This window comes from Empidonax traillii, unplaced genomic scaffold, assembly GCF_003031625.1.
Source record: "Empidonax traillii isolate 1590-97213 ecotype Southwest subspecies unplaced genomic scaffold, ASM303162v1 scaffold1074:size191127, whole genome shotgun sequence".
Lineage (NCBI taxonomy): Eukaryota > Metazoa > Chordata > Aves > Passeriformes > Tyrannidae > Empidonax > Empidonax traillii.
The window spans coordinates 74,981-96,189 of NW_020956267.1; the positions used below are offsets into that span (position 1 = coordinate 74,981).

The 21,209-nt window shown below is 37.9% G+C and overlaps 1 protein-coding gene across 8 annotated transcripts in view; it reads right to left on the reverse strand.

Moving 5' to 3' along the window:
* Positions 1-21,209, reverse strand: part of TNS3 (tensin 3) — a 122,590-nt gene that overhangs the window by 72,444 nt on the left and 28,937 nt on the right. For 6 of the 8 annotated variants that reach the window (XM_027904666.1, XM_027904677.1, XM_027904667.1 and 3 more), the window contains one exon: positions 12,009-12,120. In XM_027904666.1, the coding sequence (XP_027760467.1) occupies positions 12,009-12,120 (112 nt within the window). Of the gene's footprint in view, positions 1-11,353; positions 11,427-12,008; positions 12,121-21,209 lie in introns of those variants that run through there. The other 2 variants (XM_027904680.1, XM_027904679.1) reach the window with 1 other exon arrangement.

Here is a 21,209-nt window from a genome sequence, read left to right on the forward strand (position 1 = left end):
GTCAGAGGCAACCATGACTGGCCAGAGTATACCTTCATATTGTAAAATTCAGGTTATACAGTGTTGCAAACGTTACTTCCAAGAGGTAAGCACTTGAGGGTTTTTTTAATTCCTTCTCAGTAAGAGCGGGAAAGGATGAATTGTACCAGCAAGTTTAGATTCAGAAAACAGCACTTAATTTAAAAAGTAGCCAGATGAGCAGCAATGTAACTATGACGCAGCAGCACAATAGCCAGAATCTGACACAGGCTGGTTTTAATTAGTTTTCCATTTATATGCACTTCCTTCTTTACTCTGATATTTCCTCTATTTCCATGCAATGTCTATCTTTTGGTGTACCATGAGCTAAACTTACTAAATTTTAAATTCAGGAAGAATTTACTTTTTCAGTCTCCAAAATCAGTAAGCTACAGAATACTACAGAAGTTTAAGTGGAAAATTAACTGGGGTCTAACTTTAGACCACTAAAGTCATGCTTGGTTTTTGATGTTTCTACCAAGAGGAAGATATTTTACAGCCTAACCCAACAGGAAAGATACAACTACCAAGGTGTGAGGTCAGCAGAAACTCATTTCAGAATCAAGTGCATCGACTGTTGAATGAAAAACCCTCATGCTGCAGTCACTTCACAGGGCAAAAAAAGGTAAGGATTACTGACCCATCTTCTATTCAGTCTCGTACATGCTATGTTCACTTATTTTCCCTATGTATAAGTTAGGAACGAGTTCTTTATTCAGAGTCCTTCACAGGATCAATTTTCTTTATTCTAAGAATTTATTCGCGTTGACGCAAATATACTAACTATTAGCACTGATAATGATCTATAACCACACACCACTTACAAGTGCTATCACCTTAAAGCAAATGGAAGATGACTTTTAATCCATAACAAAAAGCTTCATTTTCAGGGGGGACATAGGGAATAAATAACTAAATTCATTAGGTGATCTGACGTACCAAAACTGCCTTACTACGATTCTACTGAATCCATGTTTTAAATCAGCATGATTAGCTTTAGCTTTGCAAAAGGCTAACATATTCTAAAAATACACATACCATCTGTTTATTCTATCAGCTACTTTCAGACAAACACTCACAAAAAAATAAAGAATAAAATAGTAAATCTGTAAGAAAACCCTAATATTAGAGACAAGGTTTTCATGTTCTTTTCTGATGCATAAACTTAGACTTCTGAGGGGCAAGACGAAATACAAAAAAAAATAGAGTTCATTCCATAACAAACTTCCATGACATAGCTACTGGTTCATGCAAAACCAAATGACAAATGTCACCAACAAAACACACAATAACAGTAAATGCAAGCATGAGTTTTTTCAGTTTCCACGTACAAGAAAAGTCAGTGTTTTCTGCTCTTGTGAAACACAACAGTACTTACTGCCTTTTCCGGAAAGAAAGCACTCGAGTCAGATGTGAGCTTAGCCTGGATAGCAACATAAATATTCAGCCTTGCAGAAACACCTCGTTCAAACTCATAAGCAACACAGAAATAGGGCATACAAATTCCATACATAATTAAAGGCAGAACACAAACAAAACTATATTGCTATATTTACGAGATTCAAATAAAACAAAGACTAAAGCCTCAAGAGGTAATTAGTCAAAAAACACCAGGCAAAGCTCTCTGACTGAAACAAACTGCATACTTTTTTTCAAGTGTTCAAATCTCTAATATTCTGAACATAGAGATCTGATTCATTCACAAAGACTGCTTTACTCCTCCTCAGCATACAGAAACATCCTATTCATATCTAAATCCAACACTTGCATGGATTAGATTAAGTAGTTACCTTTTCTTCTTCAATATCCAGTAAAGCTGATTATAACAAAACTGGATGGAAATAAGCACTCCAAAATGAGATCACAGGGCAGGGTGGGATCAGGTGAAATATCAATTTGCTTGATATTTCATTATTTAGAATTCCCTGTGCTAGAGCTACAATGAATTCTACTACATGGCAGAACTGTCTCACCCGGATGACTGCAACACTTCAGTCCAAGGCTAGTTTTACCTCAGCCCAGGCATTTACAGTACTTGCAAAGAGAGAATCTTCTACAATCACTATGAGAGACTCTGAACCATGGTTCAAGATGCCAGGTTTTTTTAATGAAAAGCCTTAAATTAGAGATGCACTTTCAGACAATTTCTAAGGCCAGAAAAGCAGTATTATATCATAATCGTGCAACCCATGCCTTTACAGTGCAACAAACATGCAATACAAAAGCAGATGAATAACTGAACAACTGATGTGCTGTTAGTATGCTAAGGAAAATACAGAAAACTTACATTTAAAAGATCTCAACAAGCATCTTCTATGGAAAGCTGGCATTCTTCAGGTAAAGCTTGCAAGTGAAATAGCACACAGCTCTTCTCAGGACTACAGTCTAAAGCGTATTTAAATCCTAAAATGTGCCCAAAACAGTCTAGAGGACTTAATGTCACACTCTACAAGGTTACTTCAGTTCTTCAGCTGAACAGCTGAATGTCTGCATCCCACACACGAGCTCTTGCAAATACCATACTTTCCAAATTTGTGTTCAAGGATTTTGGCACTAGTTCCAAGAACAACTGTCCCAAGCTGGCTGGTAAAATGGAGACCAACCCATATTTAGTCAATTTACTGTACTTCAAAACAGTTCCTAAACAATAGATCCAAGAACCCATTTTCTTAAAAGGAGGAGAAAGAAGGAGGGGAAGGGGGAGAGAAAAAAAAAAAAAAAAAAAAAAAAGACATTTCTTTGCATCAAAATGAAGATGTGTTAGCTCCTGCAAATCACCAATACTGCTGCCAGGTTAAAGACAGAAGGACAAGCATAGTGAGTCATATTTTTCAGACATAAGTTCCAAAATTTTTGAGAAATCAGAGTTCTGCTTCTTATATTCTTGCATCTAAGATGCTCTCTGAAAACCCACAGCAATGTGTTTGTAAAGTAAGAAACTGCTTCACTAACCACAGCATGACTTATGAATTAACGGGACAAAGAGCTTAATTTTTGCTCTGGGTAGTAAAGGCTATTATGCACCTTGACAGTTTTTAGCATTTAACTGACATATGGTATGGCAATATATTTCCTATATTTCATGCGAATATTCTGTCACACTGCATGTGCAGTGTGTATTAAAACATGGCTGGTTTTTAAGGACAACCTTGCACTTAATCACAGCTTTTATCTAGTGATTCTTCACGGTGGGTTTTTCTGTGTTTGTTTTTAAACAACTGTGCATGCAAGGGTAGAAACAAGATAATTCAGGAATCCTCTTGGGGCAGAAACTCGCATATAAATAGAAAATGTAAGAGATGTAACTGAATTTAATACCTTACGAATCTCTAAGAAAAAAAATCACTTGCCCCAAAAGAACACGCTCTACAGGCCTTGATACTAATTTTTAACTTCCTGGTGACAAAACAAGTTGGGATGCCGAATCACAGGCTTAGATGTTTAAAAGATGCTTTCTTTCCCTCAGCATCTCCAATGCAGCTTCCCAAAACAGACAGATAGTATTACACCTATTTTTTGACAGTAGTAGAAGAGTCCTTGAAGATCCACAACAAAATGTAATCTACACCAAGCAGATAAAAAGACTTGTGTAACTGAGACTTAGTTTTTATCGCTCCCAGTTCCAGTCTTCCAATACCAGGGAAGACAGGTATCAGAGTGTCGCAGTAGTGGTAATTTTAGTACCTAGGCTACTGCTACCACTACTGAGCAACACCTCAGGCCTGCAGGAAATGTTTTGCGCAAAATACCAGGTCTGCCACTGGCTCTGAAGAAAAGATAAAGGTTTTTTTGTTAAAACATCTAATTTGGTTTCTGAAAACGCATAGTAAGGCCACCACAACAGGGTCTCCTCCAAGCAGAGCTTGGTACAGAAAGCCATTTATGACCAAAATCTCTTAAATAGGTGCTGGCTACAGTAAACCATAGTCTGGTTGAAATGGTTTTGTGGATGAAATTTTGCAACATATGCAGCTTGATGGCTATTTTTATTTCAATGAGTGTTTAATAATATTGTGATCAGATTGTTAGAAAAAAACTTGCACCAACACACATTTTTTCTGCTGACATGTTCCTACCAGCTTTGCAACAATTCAGCTCAGGAAAAGGGTCAAAAGCAGCATGAAAACCAGACACATGGAAATTATTTGCAGCATTAAAAATAAGTTGGCATGCAATTCTGTGTGAAGCAGTTTTGTGTGACTCTTCCCCCAACCGTTTGTGTAGGGGATGAGCTAGAGTACCCTAGCTGGAAATACTGGGCTTGAGAAGCAAAAGTCAACACTTCTATTTTTAAGAAGTTATCAGAGTCAAATGCCAAGAATGTCACAAGTCTAACACACTCCAGCAACATCTGCTGGTGCGCTTCCTATGCCTCAAACGTTTTCCTAGATTTTCTTTTGTTCTTTTTTTAGATTCAGCCAACCATTGTCTTTTCATCTAAATATTGCTCCCACTCATGACAGTGACTGCAGAGTTTTTGAAGAGGAAGGCTAATAGACAGTTAGGGGAAATTTGGGTAAAGCTTCAGCATTTTTTTACTTGGAGTGGCTGTACAGTAAAGAGTATTGTGAATGAGCCTTCCCACAGAAAAAAATATTCTACTTGTTGTTGCTAACAACTGCGGTGGAAAATCTTTATTAAAATATTTTGGCACTACTGCTGCAATAGCATGTCTGTTTCTTTACTCCCACCTTCTTCCTGTCTTGTAGAAAAATCTTGACCATCAAAGGGTAGGGTTTTGAGGGTTTTTTTCTGTTTGGGTTTTTCTCTGACCTCCCCTCCCTCCATGGAATGTATAGTCTAACTTTACCATTTTAACTTCATCTTGAAAAGTCCTGAGTGGGGAGCTTTTTTTGTTTGATTTGTTTGTATGTGGTGGTTGGTTTTGGCTTTAAATTTCTTACAGATGCCGTTACAAAGGCAGAATATGACCAACAAGGAAAATGTTTTCACATTTTTAAAAATAAAAAACTCATGCAGCAAATTTCTTGCATCTATTTAAGCTACACCTACCAGTTAGGTAGGAAATTATTAAAGCTTAATCCACTTTAGAACCAAAGGTTGCTTTTAGACCTCCTCCCTCCAGCTAAACAGATAACCCCATGTTGCAACATCTCATCCACAAAACTGTTTCAACCAGATTAGGGTTTACATGCCAGCAACCCGGATGAATATAAAAAAGTGGGTGGACTGTCTCCAGGTTTTTCTCGTCTTCAGCTGCAGACAGTGCAAGAACTGTAAGATCTCAGGAGCGTGCACATCTATGATGGATCTTGAAAACAACTTGTATAAATCATGCTCAGAGCAAGGATCAACGAAAAATAGGATATCAGCTTAAAATGGGCGATCTCCAAAATAAATAAGGAATCTGATATTGCTAGGAAACTTATGTGGATAAGATCTAGTGGGCACAAAGTTCTGATTCGCAGATGGTCTTAAGCTCCTATGGAAAATATAAGTGACAAAGACCATCACCAGAAGAGAAAATAATATAGGCAATGCAAAGGAGATCAGCAGTATGATCCTTAAGTACTTATAAAGTTACAGGCATGTTTTCTAAGGGTATTTTTTAAATCTCATTAATGACAACCGATGGGATTACTGAACAAAATCAGTTAACAACTGATGAACAGTTAACAACTTTTACCTATTTAGAGGGTTCAGATCCAGAATGTGCCTAAAATGAGTTATGCTTGTAGCTTTCTTTATGTACTGGAGCAAACTCTCCACTGTTACAACCATTTTCTTCACCCATCTTTTCTTTATTTAAACTTTATCTTCCTGTTATACATTACTCCTGCTTCCCATAGTAGTTGAAGCCAATTAGAAGGGTGAACTTTTAGCCAAATGTATGAAGATTTACACTGAGGTTACTCTCCCCACATGGCACATCAAGTTCATCACATTTAAATTATACACTCTAATGATGATAGCATTTCATTTCAAATTTTCATGTTAGAGCAGGTAATTCTAACTTTAAATCTACCCTTACGAATTTTAGGTTCTCTTCAAGTGGGCTAAGCTTATAAAATTGCAGGAGTACCAGATCAAATAGCAGTCCCTGGTTCTCCTGTCAAAAATTGCGAGGCAGAAGGCGCAGGATCACTTTTTTTTGTTTTGTTTTGTTTTGTTTTTTTTTTTTTTAATTTATTAGCTGTAATGAACAGAAGCTGCCGCTTTTTAGAGAACTCTGACGTTTAAACCTTAACTTGAAAATACATTTTATAACTACAGATCAAATTCTGGCATGCTTAAGTTGGTCCTTCTGAGGTAAACAAATAGGGAACTCATGTTTTCCATACAGACAGTTTTCTGAAACATCATCTGCCAGCTGTGAACATTCAACATTCCACTAGAGGTCTTTGCCTTGTGTATTTTTTATTTTTCAATTAGTAGAAACTTACCTTAGAGATTTCTGCCAAAATTCCTCCCCCCTCTCCCCCAGTTGCCACTGAGGTTGTCAATTTTACTGTCTCTCTCAGCTCCAGAGAGAGCTGTGTTCAGCCAGGATGCTGATGTACCACTTGTGTACTCCTTACTAATTACGGTGGCTTTCCTTATATCTCTTATGCTCCATTAAGTCTTTATTCATCCTTCCCTTTCATGTCTTTGCTGGTGTTATGCACATAACTCCCATGATGCACATAGCTTCCATCTTTCACTATCTAACTAAGCTCTGCACTGAAATATGAATGCATACCTTGTACAGCTCTGTTAATTAGAGTAAATTTTACTAATCTAGTGGAACTTGCTATTTACTGTGTGCATCTTTTGTCTATAGAAGAGGAGCTGACCTCCCAAGCCACAGATACACAGCTACAGTCCACATTTCTTTTTTCAGTCTCCTCCTTCTCAGAAGAGGATACTCTGCACCACTCATGGCCAGGTCAACATCCACCCATTTCTGAGGGGATACTAAAAAGACTTTTCTACTGTAACTACAACAATTCACGCAGTCTCCCTTGGTTATTCTCCCAGATGACTTTCACAAACAAGGTGACAGTCAACTGAAATTTTATAGCAAGAGCCTGGGTCTCTACCTAACTCAGCCTTGCTTGGCCAACGTCTAATCTCTCTTCCTTGGAGTTCACAGCAGCTGTGAACTGCTCTAGGGACAAAACAAACCATGCCCTTTGGTCCTATAGCCTGCATGTCCTGGTTTAAACTTGGAGGTAATCAGCAGTTAGAAAAATAGTATGGTTTTCTGGTTTGTATTCTGCTGTTCCTTGATGAATCTGAACCACACATACAAGAGATTCATCACTGTAAATCTTTAAACTATTAACTGAAGCAATTATTTTAAAGCTGTCTTAAAACAGTCCCACAGAAGGCAGTATGATTTGCTGGATCACTGCTCAAAAAAAACATGTAAGCATACATACAAACACCACACAAAAAGCAAAGAAAATCCCTTTTAATTTGATGGCAATCTTTTCATCCTCTCAAAGATGTCCCACCTTGTAAGATTAGAATGATCAGATGGGCATGTCTGTGGCCATCATTAATGATCTTCTGGCTAATTAACCAATGTCTCTTGCCATAATTAACTATAAGATGGTTTAGTTCTGTTGGAATTACAGGGGATTTATATGTATAGTGTATTATAAAATCAATAGATTGGTAGATCTCATAATACACCCATGTAAGTGCCTAGGATCATGAGGATCACTCCATGGAAACCAGAGTGACACAAACACCTCTTCCTCACTACATGCTTTGCCATTTAGAGCCAAGTGTAATGCCACTGGCCCATGCATTATACAAATTCCTTTGGCATTTCTAGCTTTCTAATTTGTCTGCCTGTAAAAAGAGACATGCTTTGCACATTATTAAGATGCTCGTATGTTATTACTGAAATTAGCACTTACTGAAAAACAGAGTAAATAAAACCACCTGCAATATAATCATTTAGGATTAAATATGCATATATTTACACCCATGGTATGCCCAAACAATTTGTCAGCTTCAAGTGAGACTTAATGTAAAAATGTATTTTGACTTGCCAGAAGCAACAAATATTTGATTAAATACAAAGGACTCCTTGTAGGGGGTAACTCCAACTAATCCAAAATGAGATTTTAAGTGGATCACTACCCAACTGCAAGCACAGTCACAAATGAGTAGGTGAGTTTCAGAGGAAAATACCAAATCTCTTAGAGAAAAACAGCTCCAATTGGCTCTTGAAACTCTGACCTATGATCTTTAAGCATCTGGAAGCTCTTGATTATGCACAGATATTGTAATCTGATGAGAAAATATAGTTTCTACTATCACTTCATGCTCAGTGAAACAGTCCAGGACTTATTTCCTGTAAGCCAATTAACAACTGCATAAAACCATATGTTAACACAACTTACAATTCAGATGTTATTATACAGATGTCTAATAACCTATCATAATAAAAAAGGTCAATCGTATTCTTTGTTACACTCAGCTTGTCCATAATAGCATAGTAAGCATTTCTCTGCAAACAATATAGCTAAAAGCACGTGCCAACATAATTTACCACCTCTTGGGCTAACATTTATAGGTGGTCCAAAGTATAAAATTTCATATATATACATACATATACATAATTGCAAAGGAAGAAAGCAAAACTCTTGTGCAGTCAAACCATCAGGGAAAAAGGTTTTCAGGAAAACACATAAAGAATTAGAAACTAAAATTCTGTAAGAACTCTTACTGAGATCATTCTAACATATATTTCCACAGCCAACACATTCATAGACAAGTTAGATTAACAAAAAGATACTCATTTCATTCAAAGAACCGTTAACTGCTTTAAGTTCAAAACTGAATTTATGGAATACTTTGGATTGCACATAAAGCCTCATTAGCAGCACCTAAACTAGGTAACTTAATTGTTGGAGGTGAGAGAAGTTTCATCAAATGACATCTGTACAGTGTTTCAAATTTTCATACTTATTTCACCCATCAAATCAATGCTCTAAGAGCTATAAAATAATACTATATTATTTAAAACTACTCAAATTTCCCAAATCTGGTCTCCAATTTTTTTAACTGCCAGAAAGGCACATTCTAGAGATTCAGAGAATCTAATAAGCTCTCTGTTCTACACTAAAAATCATTTGATCACAACTCAAAGAAAAATAATAATTTTAAAAAGCAAGGGAAAATGAAGTAAAATAGAAACTTTTAAACACCTATTTTACATATATAAAATAAAAAAAACAAAATCAAAGTATTTCTGTAACATTGCAGGCCCTTCACCAACTGTGTAAATATGCACCATTAGTATGTATTATCTGCTTAGCCCTAAATTAAACTGAACTGTACTTCGGGGCAGATAAATCCAGAGCTCAAATCCATTCAAGTTTGAGTAGTGCTGAAGAGATATGGGGAGTCATGTGGTCCACAGTTTACTGCACAAATGTGCAGGTATGGTAGAAATCAATCAACAGCTGTTGTCCTCACTTCATAATGACAATCTGCATTAAAGATATTGCAGAGCTGCAAACGTTTACCAGCCACGGAAACAGACACGAGCTTCCCCTTCTTCAAATCTATCTTTGCTTTATGCCATTGTTTTTGTTGAAAAACTGTAACTGAGTACGCTTTACTGAGGTGGACTGAAGCACACAAAGACAAAGGGACATCATCGTTCAGTCGTTCTTGTTCACAGTAAGCTTTTAGAAACTGCATTTAGACCTTGCTACTAGCAAAGGACACATTTTGCAAAACAGGGCTAAAAAAACACACCCCCAAAATGACTGCCACATACTAATGCAAGCTTGTCTAACCAACACAACACCCAGTTATAGCTTTTTTTTTTTTTTTTCCTTACCACAAGTCAATGATTCATTGCTAGATAAACAGCAAATACTACATACTGACCAATCTGGAGTTTTCCCCTCCCCTTAATTCTCTTACATATAAATTTCCTTTAACTGATAAGATATAGAGTGAAAGGAAACTGCAGCCTGTACAAAGAGCTGTTATTTTCTTAGAAGAAACTGTTAAAAATCAAGATTTTTCTCATTAATAGACAAACATTATTTCTTCTTAACTAAAGGCTTTTTTTCTCCCCTCTCTGCCCCCCTTTCCTGCAATGACAATTTGCACACTTTCATTCAGCAGCATCAGGGCGAATTTACCAAAAGCAGCAGGAGCAGGATTTGACTCTAAAACAGCTAGTTTACTTTTCTTCATATTAACAGAGTTTCACAGTACTAGCATACATTTCAACTACTGTTGTGCTGGCAAGGAAAGAGACAACCTCTAGGTCTAGCTTTTCCAAAACTCTTCTTTATGAAGTCCATGTTGTAAGTTAAAATACAAACGAGTTCCTATTAAACTGAAACTACTTGGAATCGTCACTTCACTGTACAACTCCCGTTTGCTCCCATCCCACAGATAAGTATCAAACAATCAACAACCAAAATGTAACAAGAGTAAAGAACAGTAGGTCTGCCTGGTGCTCACAGCAACAAAAGGGGCTATGTGATAGTATCAAGGGGCTCCTTCTGAAAATTGCATCCAGAAACCTAGAAAAAATTATCCCAGACTGACTTAAATATAGACAGCCATATTACAGACGTGACTGTATTTGGATGGGGAGTGGGTGTGTTGCAAGGAAGCGGCTGAGCCACCACTCCCCGAGGCATTTAAAAGGCACGTAGCTGTGGCACTTACGAACATGGTGTACTTGGAAGTGATGGGTTAGTGGCTGGACTCAATGAGCTTAGAGCCTTCTCCAGCCTAAATGATTCCATGATTCAAAGTACTGATTCTCTTCTGGTACAGTGCTTTTTACACTGAACCTCATCACAAAGTTCTTCAGGCAATTTCTTCACTAAGCAGTCTTCCTTCCATAAATCCTATCTCTGCTAAGTTGAAAACAGTAAATCCTAAGAACCAACCTCTAGAAGGACAGACACAAGAAATAGGTTAAAGAAACACATACATAACTACCAATCCTATGCTGATAACTATAATGCTGAATACAAAGCTGTTCATCTGTAAAGTCTGCACCACAGCTCAGGTAATGGCCACATTCCTTCCACATCCAAATCTTTCACCTCCCTCTCAAACCTTTAGAGGGATCCTAAAGTGTCTGAAGAATATGGGAGGGAAAGGGTGAGAGGAGGAGATCCAACCAGAACTGGAAATTGGTGCAAACATCTCTCAGTGAAACATCTACTACATTTTACAGGAAGAGACAATAGCATTCTCATTCTAGGAAGTAAACCATACATACATACAGCAAATAAAGAAACTGTTTCATTAACAAGGAATAACTGGAGTTGAACATTAACCAAACAGAACCAGCACAGGGGATCAAAAGCCTTATCACTGAACAACTTGCAGAAAGTACCTGTTGAGCTTTCCCAAGATTTAATTTCATCACAGGTATCCCATGGAGAAAAGAGAAGTATAATCAATTCTACACAGCTAGGGAGAAGAGTGAGGGAAAATAGTGAGGAGCAGGCAGCAATGCCAGGGGCAGAAAGTCTGTAGCCTGTATATCCAGATCTTTATTCTTTTTTTGAGTGATTAGATGAAGGACTAAGGATTAGACAGAGCATAACACAACTGGAAAAATTAAATACACAGCTGCTTTTGTGATTTTTTTGCAAATTAATGTAGATAAAACATGCCTCAGGGAAAGAGGGTCACACACTTCCTCATTTGGAGACTGAATTACAGAGGCATCTGTCACCCACCATGCACACATCACTCACATGCTCCTTACAGAGCCTCCACAGGCACTGCCTTATTCTGGAACCTGTCTGAATAGCACAGTACAAAAAGCACATGATTACACAAGCCTAATTACCTACTACAGCAGCCTACTGCCTGACAAAAGCAGGGAACATTATCGTACAAAGGAAGGAAACAAACCAAGGTAATACTTATGCTTAGTCCACGGGGAGTTCCAGAAACATGGATTCATAGACATTTTAACATCAATATAAAACTAATTTCCTTTACACAGCAAGAAAGCAAACACCACATCACACATTACTCACCTCTGCAAGAAATTCCCTGGCTGTCAATTACTTGTTTGCAGATTCCACAGATTCTGGATTTTTTAAAAGACTTGTTTTTGAAGGTATGAGACCTTGAGGCTGTTTCCTGAGGCTAGAAGCAAGAAGAATTCCATCAGACCTTCACTCAGCTTTTGAGTCATACTTTTAAGTGAAATATAAATAATTCTAAAGTAAATGTAACAGTAGTACATATATAGTATGTATATATACATACTATATATGTATATACATATAACAGCAGTAATATATAGTAGTACATCTAATATAATTTATTAGTCATGTTATATTTAGCAGTACATTTAGTGTTTGCATTCTATCGCTCATCCTTGCTCTTGTTCAACAACATGAGCAATTTACTTTCAAGTGTAGGAAACAACAGAATGTGAGGAACCTCCTGCATTTCAGGACACAGAGATCCCAATTCATTTTTATCATCATTTCAGAACTCACTCTATGACTTGTCTTTTAAGAGAAAATACAGAATAGTGTCTACAATATGACCCAACATTCCAGCATTGGTTCAGGTAGAACTAGTTAAAAATATTCTAAGTAATGCTCTATCACAGTTGCCAATGTAACTCATCTGGTGTAGAAGGTAGGTTGGGATGTCTTCCTAATGCCTTGGCCATTTAATAAATGAAAAGCATCCATGCAAACGGACTTTGGCACAGATTGCTAACTTTAAAATCCCTTCTTTCCTGCATAAGAAATATATACACTAGCTTAAACTAACATTATTTCCACAGTATCACAGTAGCTGAAATATCATGTTAAAATATAATGCAACAATGAAATTTCTAACGGGGGACAGAATTCAAAAAGTCAGTATCATAAATGCAATGGCTTCTATAATTTTTGAAACATTTAGGTAACATTTAGATAAAAAAACGGAGCCTTGACAGCCAAAAGCCTACAAACATTATCTCCTCTGGAAGGCATGTAACATTAATTTTCACCAACAGATTTTTTTGAAATATCAGTTACCTATTCAAAGACAAAAATGTATTTCACCAGACCATGAAAATCCCCAAATGTCTCTTCACGTTCTTCATTTTCATTTCCCATTTGCACCTTACTTTTCTTACAGTCAGTACTGCAAACAGGCCTGCATTCAACACTAACACCTGTGTTGAACTTTAGCAGCACAAGTGTCTAGAAGCAGAAAGCCTGTCCCTCCACAGCCAGGTCAGACCACTGCACCACCCAAGTTCCATCCATACATCTGATAAGAAAGTTTCCCAGTGTGTGGGCAACACACAGGGTAAAATGGCAGAGAGGTATCACAGGATTTATTTGTGGCTTTAAGCAACTCAACACGCAGCTCTGGGCAAAATGTTCACTGTCTCCAAACGTTACTACAACACAGTGCCACAACAGGCATAAGAACCACCATAAAAGTCAATGCCACCTGCTAAGTCCTATCTCCACACGGGCCTACCCAGAACTCCAAAGAAGTCCTGAGGAGCACAAATGGCAGCGACTGACCGCACACTGAGCAGGCTAGGGGCTCAGAGGCCATCCCCAGTGGGGATGCACAGTCAGCCTGATCTTAAGAATAGCTTCAGGAAATATCACCGGTCTTACCCACAGCAAAAAAACCAAGATAATTCACATAATTCCATAAACAATATGGTAGAAATTACAAGGGCTGAAGGAATAAGCCTTAGTCTGGACTCTCAGGATCTTTCCACTAGTGAAGTGTATTAATCAGCAGAAATTAGTAAGAGAAATAATCTAATAGCCCACATCCTTGAAAGGTTCAAGCAGGGGATAAAGCACGTGAGAAATAAAACTGAATTGTAATTACAGTGCTTCATTAGACACTTCTATCACTCACTGTAGAAATCAAAGTCACAAATTTCCCTGTATCCCCAACTACTGGCATTTGCAACATGTTACTTCAGATTAAACTGAAAGATGTTTTCAGAAGTATGATTCATATTAAAAAAAAAAAGAATAGCCGAACTCCAGAATTATGTATGAACATACTTGACGGCAAACAGATCAACTTCATTAGTTTTGAAAAATCTGTCATGATTGAGGGTTTTGCCTTTGAAAATATGGGAGAAGCTTATGAAGAGACAGACGTCTAGAAGGAAGGAAAAGTATCATTACATCCAGGTAACTTCACTAATCCAACACAAGGAGGTTCTGTGTCATACAGGGTTTAGGCATTGTGCCCAAGGAGCTGAGAGCCCTTCATGTCCACAGCCTCTTCCATGTAAGAAAAAAAAAATCAGCAATGCCATCATCTCTACTGGTTGCTGCAGTTTCTACGCTTTGTAGATTTACAAAAAACAGAATTCTCATTTTAGATTTTATCCTCTCTTCTTCCCTACAGAGTTTTACTTTTGGGACATATCTGCAACTCTCTCTGAAAACAAGTTTTGCAGACTTTGCACTTTTGAAGAAATTAATGGATAAACTTCACTGAACGTTTATTATGTTGTTAGGCCTGCTTCTCCTTATTTCCTACCTCCAAAACAATTCTTTGCAAACTTCGATGCTTGAACTGTTCCAAAGAAGACAACTGTCCTGAGAACTCACTGTTTAGAATACTAGAGTTTAGTGTAAATAGGTCTCGACATTAGCTGATCAAATAGTCAATCTGTCCATTTAATTTGCAATGTAAACACCAAATGAGTTTTTCCTCGATGGCATCTAGGAAATATTCTGCAATTGAGCCTTTGCATCTGCATTAAAATATGTGCGTTTTTTGTTCCCTTTTGTTCATTTTAAGTACATTCCACTACGTGGAGTGTACTGGAGGGGGTGGGGAGGAAAGAAAATAAAAGCAACCATAGCAGGCAGCAAGCAATGCTACATGAGGCTCAAGACTGAAATCTAAAGTGCATATAACTGTTAGGAGCCAAAACTGGAAGAAAACAGTTCAGAATCACAGGCTACAGACTCAGTTTTTGCCCAAGAAAAAGGCTATAATTATTTCTGGTCTCAATTGATACTGTTATGAAAGTTACACTGGAAATATTTTGCCATGCTATGCTCTCTGTGGTACACAGAAATCCGATGAAGCTGGAAGTTCCTCCCAGACTTCCATCAATATAACACTGCAGACTGTCTGAAGACTTACATGGGCATCCCTGACTATGATGAATTTCAAATACTACTTACCATTGAGCTCCTGTCTTCATTGGCTTCTCGCAGAGGTGGATAAAGTTCCCACAATCCAAGGTATTTATTCTGGTTTTAATTTGCACGCACTGGTGTCTGTAATAAGGTGTTCTATCACACGGGCAGGACGCTGCTGTTACCATGTAGAACACGCCATAAGAAGGACGCTTCTTTGGTCTGTACAGCCGTATTTAGCTAAACACTTGGCTGAATATCTGTTTGGGAGAATTGAGAAATCGGTTTCCTTCTGTTTGGAGACTACCTCCATAATTTCCTTCTGGTTTCTGGTTTAGATAAGGATTCTGGGCCTGACACGTGTCGTATTGTCTTGTCTTATATGTAAATTATTGTGCTGAATTTATTTAGTATTACACTGTCTTTTGCTATACGTGGTTTGCGTCTCATGAATATAACAAAAACCGGGTTCTGGCATTTCATGGTCTGTGGCCAACAAAGTAAAGAGGTAAAATTATAGAAACATCTCATTAAGAGTTTTTTTCTTAGGTTTGAGTTGTTATACGGAGGGCAGTTTTGAACAACTGACAAACCATCCTATGAACTGGGGTTTGGGGCGCTGTTATTGTGTTAATAGTTTTGTGTGTGTGTTTATTATCATTTTGTGTTGTCTTGTTTGTTTTGGAACAACTGATATACCTTGCTTACCTTGAAGCATCCCGGTACACATAGTTAAAGGTCTTATCATGCCAAGAATTGTTATATGGGAAGTAGTGCTGAACGGTTAACTAAATCATTCATTCATTCCAGTTGTTACTCTAAGTTAAGGGGGAAAAAAAAGCCAAAACCTGTTTATACGTTATTCCTCCATCTCCAAAGCTTGTTTGTACATTACTTCTCCATCTCCAGAACTTCAAACAATCCCCATCATATTCCAGCCAAAAGAAAATTATAAACATACATACAAAGCCCTATGTCAGACTCTCCTCCTGCTGAATTTTACACAGCCTCTTACTATAGCAGCAGAAGCACATAAAGCAAAAATATCTTCTGTTGGTTTCCCATCTGTGCTCATACAAATATTATCCTTTTTCCCGATCCTCTCTCTAAACTTAACAACCAATACTGCAATTTCCTAGGATTCTCTTTGTACATCCGTCTACCCTCCAAGGTAGCTTTAAATCCACTGGATGCTATAATGCTCACAACTATTATTTTAAATACATGCAGGGAGGGGCCAGCAGTGTATTTAGCAGAATAGGTATTTCACCATCTCTTACAGGCTAGGGAAGTGCCCGTAGGTGATGTACAAAAAAAAAGGTCAAATAAGGGATTGACTAAAAGTTGTCTTCATGAAAAGGTTGAGGTCCAGTTAAGAAAAAAAAAGAAACTTTTGCAAAACTAATCCATATCTATTTCTGTAAGATTGCTCCAAAAATAAATAACACAACTAAGGAAAAAAGTGCCCACCCAACTGAGAGTAATGCAGCCTCTCAACCCTTTGTGTTTACTCATTGTTACTTCTATTACTTCTCTACTTCCTCTCCCTAGTCTTACTTGAAGTGCAGAGCAAAAGTCCCATGATTTCTGAACAGTTACCTAAAGATCCCATAGAAAAATCAAATAATAAAATCCCATCAATTTACCCCCAGTTTCTCACAACTAGTGAACGCTGATGAGATAGGACTGCCCAGAATACAACAGTTTATTATGCTGATGACACAAAATAGTTTAGAGGGTTTTTCTCCTCTCCACATAGCAAACAGCATTTTTCAAACTTTCCTGCTCCTGAACCAATATTCTACATTTGCTGCAGGTTTCATTTCCAGAAAAGATTGCCCACTGTGCATACAGACCCCTCTAGAAATGGCTTTTAGAACAAGAGGCCTGACCACACCAACTTGGTAACTTTAAAAAACAATTATCTCAAAAGTCTCATACAAAGATAATATAATTATACATTGAAGAACTTTACAGGAAAAGGAAAGACCATAGCATACAAGTTTGTTTGCAGCTCTCGTGTATGAGCATTTCTTGGAAAACATACTATTACCTCAAAAGTTGCACTGTACTTTAGCCAAATGACATTAACTGAACATGTAACACACATTTAGGTACATTCACAACTACCACCGGTGAATATATAAATTTTGCAGGGCCCATGCTACATGAATATGGAATGGTGGCAAAAGAATTATAAACACCAAAGGATTTTTACACAGACTGAAGTAAGGCGTTTCTGGATTTTTCATTCAAGAAGATTATTTCTACAGTGTCAGACATAGCACATGCATATATATTTATATCTATATTTACACACAAACTAAAATGTACACAAATAGCTAGTTATACTGCTAACACTTAGTACTATCACAATAATTTCAGAGGAATTGCAAAGTAAATAGTATATCTGTCAAACACTCCATTTCCTCCTCATTCATTTAAGGCATTTCACAGAAAGACAGATTAGCAGATCAAGCTAGAGAAGAGAGATATGATTCAGTGAGAGCACTTGGAAATGTTGGTGAGGAAAAAAATGTCTCACCAAACCAGCTGATTAAAGTCATGTCAAGAAGAAAAAAAACCCAGGCAATTTGGTAGTACAAAATTGTACAAGCGTAAGGGGCCAAAAAAGTAACAGATGATTGTTTAAAATATTTGGTACTATAATTTTAAGCAGCAGAAGTCTTTGTAGTTTCTCAAACTAAAGACATCAGGGTCTTCATTACTTTAATAAGAAACTATGCCTAGGTACCAAGGCTTCAAAGCTATACACTTTTCCAAAGTAAAAAACTGAAAAGGAAGTTTCTGTCCAAATACAGGACTTACACAGATGTAAAGAAGGAGGTCAATGTGCAAAGCACCTCCATTCAAGGTTTATTAAGCATATCAACAGCCAATTGTAAAAAACATGGCTCAAAACATAAGCTATGCTTTACTGGGTCAGCACAACATCCATTTCATTCACCCAGGCACTTCATTACTGTTTCAGAGACACTATCCAAGCAGAGCAAACCACCCCTTCTGTGCCCCACTCCTGCCTGACCAGGCCTGCTGGAAGGTCCATCCCTGACTCACCCTTCCAGTATCCCTGTTTTCCACTAGTTTTGTCAAACACCGCTTTAAACATGCCGTTCCTTTCTACCCCACAACCTTCTACAGCAGCAAGTTCTAAAAAGTCATACTCTCCTTCGTTTAAAACACCTTCAGTTGTTCATTTTAGACTAAATTCCCACCATGCATGACTAGCTCTACCTATGTAAACAGAGCAGCAGCAGAATCGAGTCTGCCACAGGGTTCTGGAACGGGAGTCTGCAGCCTCAGTCATGAGGCTGTCTGGAGGGAACCATGACAACATAACAGCAACTTCACTGCTCTCTAACAAGAGAGAGGATCTGTGTCTTGTGCACTGTTCTTTAATGCTACGTGCATTTACATTTGTTCTTTGTAGACAAATCACACTGGACAGGTCCTTTATCAATTGCATGTGCTCTTCTCAAGGTTTTTAATTCTTGAGACAAGGTGCTATCAGCTTTCTTTGAAAAATGGTTTCTACAGTATGCAGAGGTAATGTAAGAGAGTAAAGTGACTGAAAAAGACTGATAATTATATAAATTTCTCTTCCCTTTTTAAAGTTTGAAGACAGCCACCTCCAACTTTAAACAATGTACAGAAACTTCATCATATATGCAATTTTCCCAGAAAGTTTGAAGTTCTTCCCCTTATGATCTTGCTAAGATTTCAGTCCAGAAAACAACAAATCCAAGTGTGCACAGAGGTGGCTGACACCTGCTGAAGAAAAACAGCATCCAAGGGGGTCTGAATATATGCTCATTAGCAGCCCAGCACTCCTTCCAGCAGAATGCAGGCAGCACACCTGCCGGAGAAAGGCAAGGCTGCCCTTCTCCAGCCAAATCCTCACTGCTCTCCTTCATCCCAGTATCCCTAGGAATCAGTCACCTGTTGAGGGCAGTGGTTCATTCCCTCTCCTCCCAACAGGAACAAACAGGGGAGCCTGTAGTCACTCCTCACTCATAAAATAGCAGCAGATCTCACATTTTCCATTTCATCGCTTCTTTGCATTTTTGTTTCAGCACCTTTATTTCTACCCTACACATGCATCTGTATCAGTGGAAAAGCAATTAGAAGACAGATGGACAGTCTATTAAGACAATCATTACTCCAGACACTGAAAAACTTGTCTTTTTCATCCTCATCTCACTGGCAAACCAACACTTTGTTCTGTGTGGGAAAATACCATACAAAGGAAATGTCTGAAAGCAGCAAAAGACTATGTGAATCATGAAAGCTCAGTGTTTGTCAATGGCCATTTTTCTTCTTTGTTAAATGACCTGGCCTTGACTTCTCTGCAGCTACAACACCGCTTTTATTGCACAAAGAACTCCCACATATTCAGAGCTAGACAGCTGAAGACTAGAATTCACATATTGAAGTAACAGGGGGGAAAGACTATTTCTGAACATACTTGGTTTACTCTGCTCACAGAAAACGTTGAAAGGCACAACAAAATTTTAAAAGTTAAAATTCAGAGACATCACACCTACCCCTGAATTGCTGTCAGCTAAAGTTAATTTTTTTCCCAAAAATCATCTTCTCCCGAGAATCTGTAATCAAATCTCTTCCCACTGCAGATGAATCTTGCAGGTATACAAACACACAGAGCAAAGTATACACTTCTATGCATGTTTCCTCCCTCTGTCTCAATAGTCCCTTATGAACCTGTTTACAAAACCAACAAATGCCCAAAGGACTGCAGCAATGTACAACCTAACCCTCCTGTGACAGGATGCAGCTAGTTACAAAATAGCAAAGATCTAATAAGAGTTTTACCTTGTAGCAATTTCTGATGTGGTAAGAACCAGACATCAAAAGCAAACATAATAATAATAAAAACACCAGAAAACATACCAAGGAAACAACTAGGAAATTTAGTCAAAATTAAAAAGGAAAGAGGAGAAAGGGAAGTAGAAGCAAAACAGGTCAGATCAGGGCTAGAAAAAGGACAGACAGTAGCAGCTGTGTGCCAGAACACTGGCTAGAAAAAAAATAGCTGAGAGGGCTGAAAATGCATGTCACTACAGTCACCAAGAAATAGAGGAAATATTACTAATGCAGTGAATAATGTTACCCATTTCATACAGGCTCGCAGCTTGAGTTTTCTCTCTTACCCTCACAATCCTGCTTGAGGCAGATGTGCTACACCAATACATACTCAATTTAGCACTTTAGGTTCATGCAGATACTGTGTGCAGCACAGATACATCTTTCAGATATATCTTTCCCCCCCCCCCCACTATCTCCCAGACAAAGTCGGCATCCAGGCTAGAAATACACAGAGGTAAGGAAGCTCACAGTTGCACAGTTTATATTTATACATATGTGCATTTAGCAGCACCAACACCGAAGGTGCATTTATCAGGAAAGTCATCAGTCAGATTACACCTTCAAAAAGTAGAAAATAACAAGCTTTCCAAGTATGCATGAAAACCTCATTAAAGGTATTCAGAAGGATGAAAAGTAGCAACCTCAGTTCAGTTTTCTCCTCTCCCCACACATATCCTTATTTAACTACTTAATTTTAACCAAAGCTATCTGTTTGGCTCATAGGACCTACTGACAAAGAAAGTATTAATGACTGCATGAAGTCTACCTGGGCATTGTCCTTAGCAAGGAACAGAGTTCAGACCAGGTGGCCCAGAACATCTTCATTCAACACCTATGCTCTCCACACCAAAGTAGGTACTTCAATGTATTCCTCTAAGCCAGAAGCAATGGTTTTCCAAGTACTTCTGTTTCAGTATTGTCGTGGTTTTGCTCTGGGTCAATTTTGCTTTCCACCCCCCACATAATTACCACTAGTTGAGAGAAGGTATTTGCAGACAAAAGAGAGACAGGATTTGGGGAAAACAGTATATACATTTATTACTAGTAAAATAAAAACTACTAATAAGTAAAAGATTAAAGAATTATATCTATAGCAATTTCTACTCAAGTTAAAGTGCTATATATATTTACACAAAAATACTTCTTCCCTTTTATACCAGTCCAAGGAGAAGAAGTAGTCTCATTCTG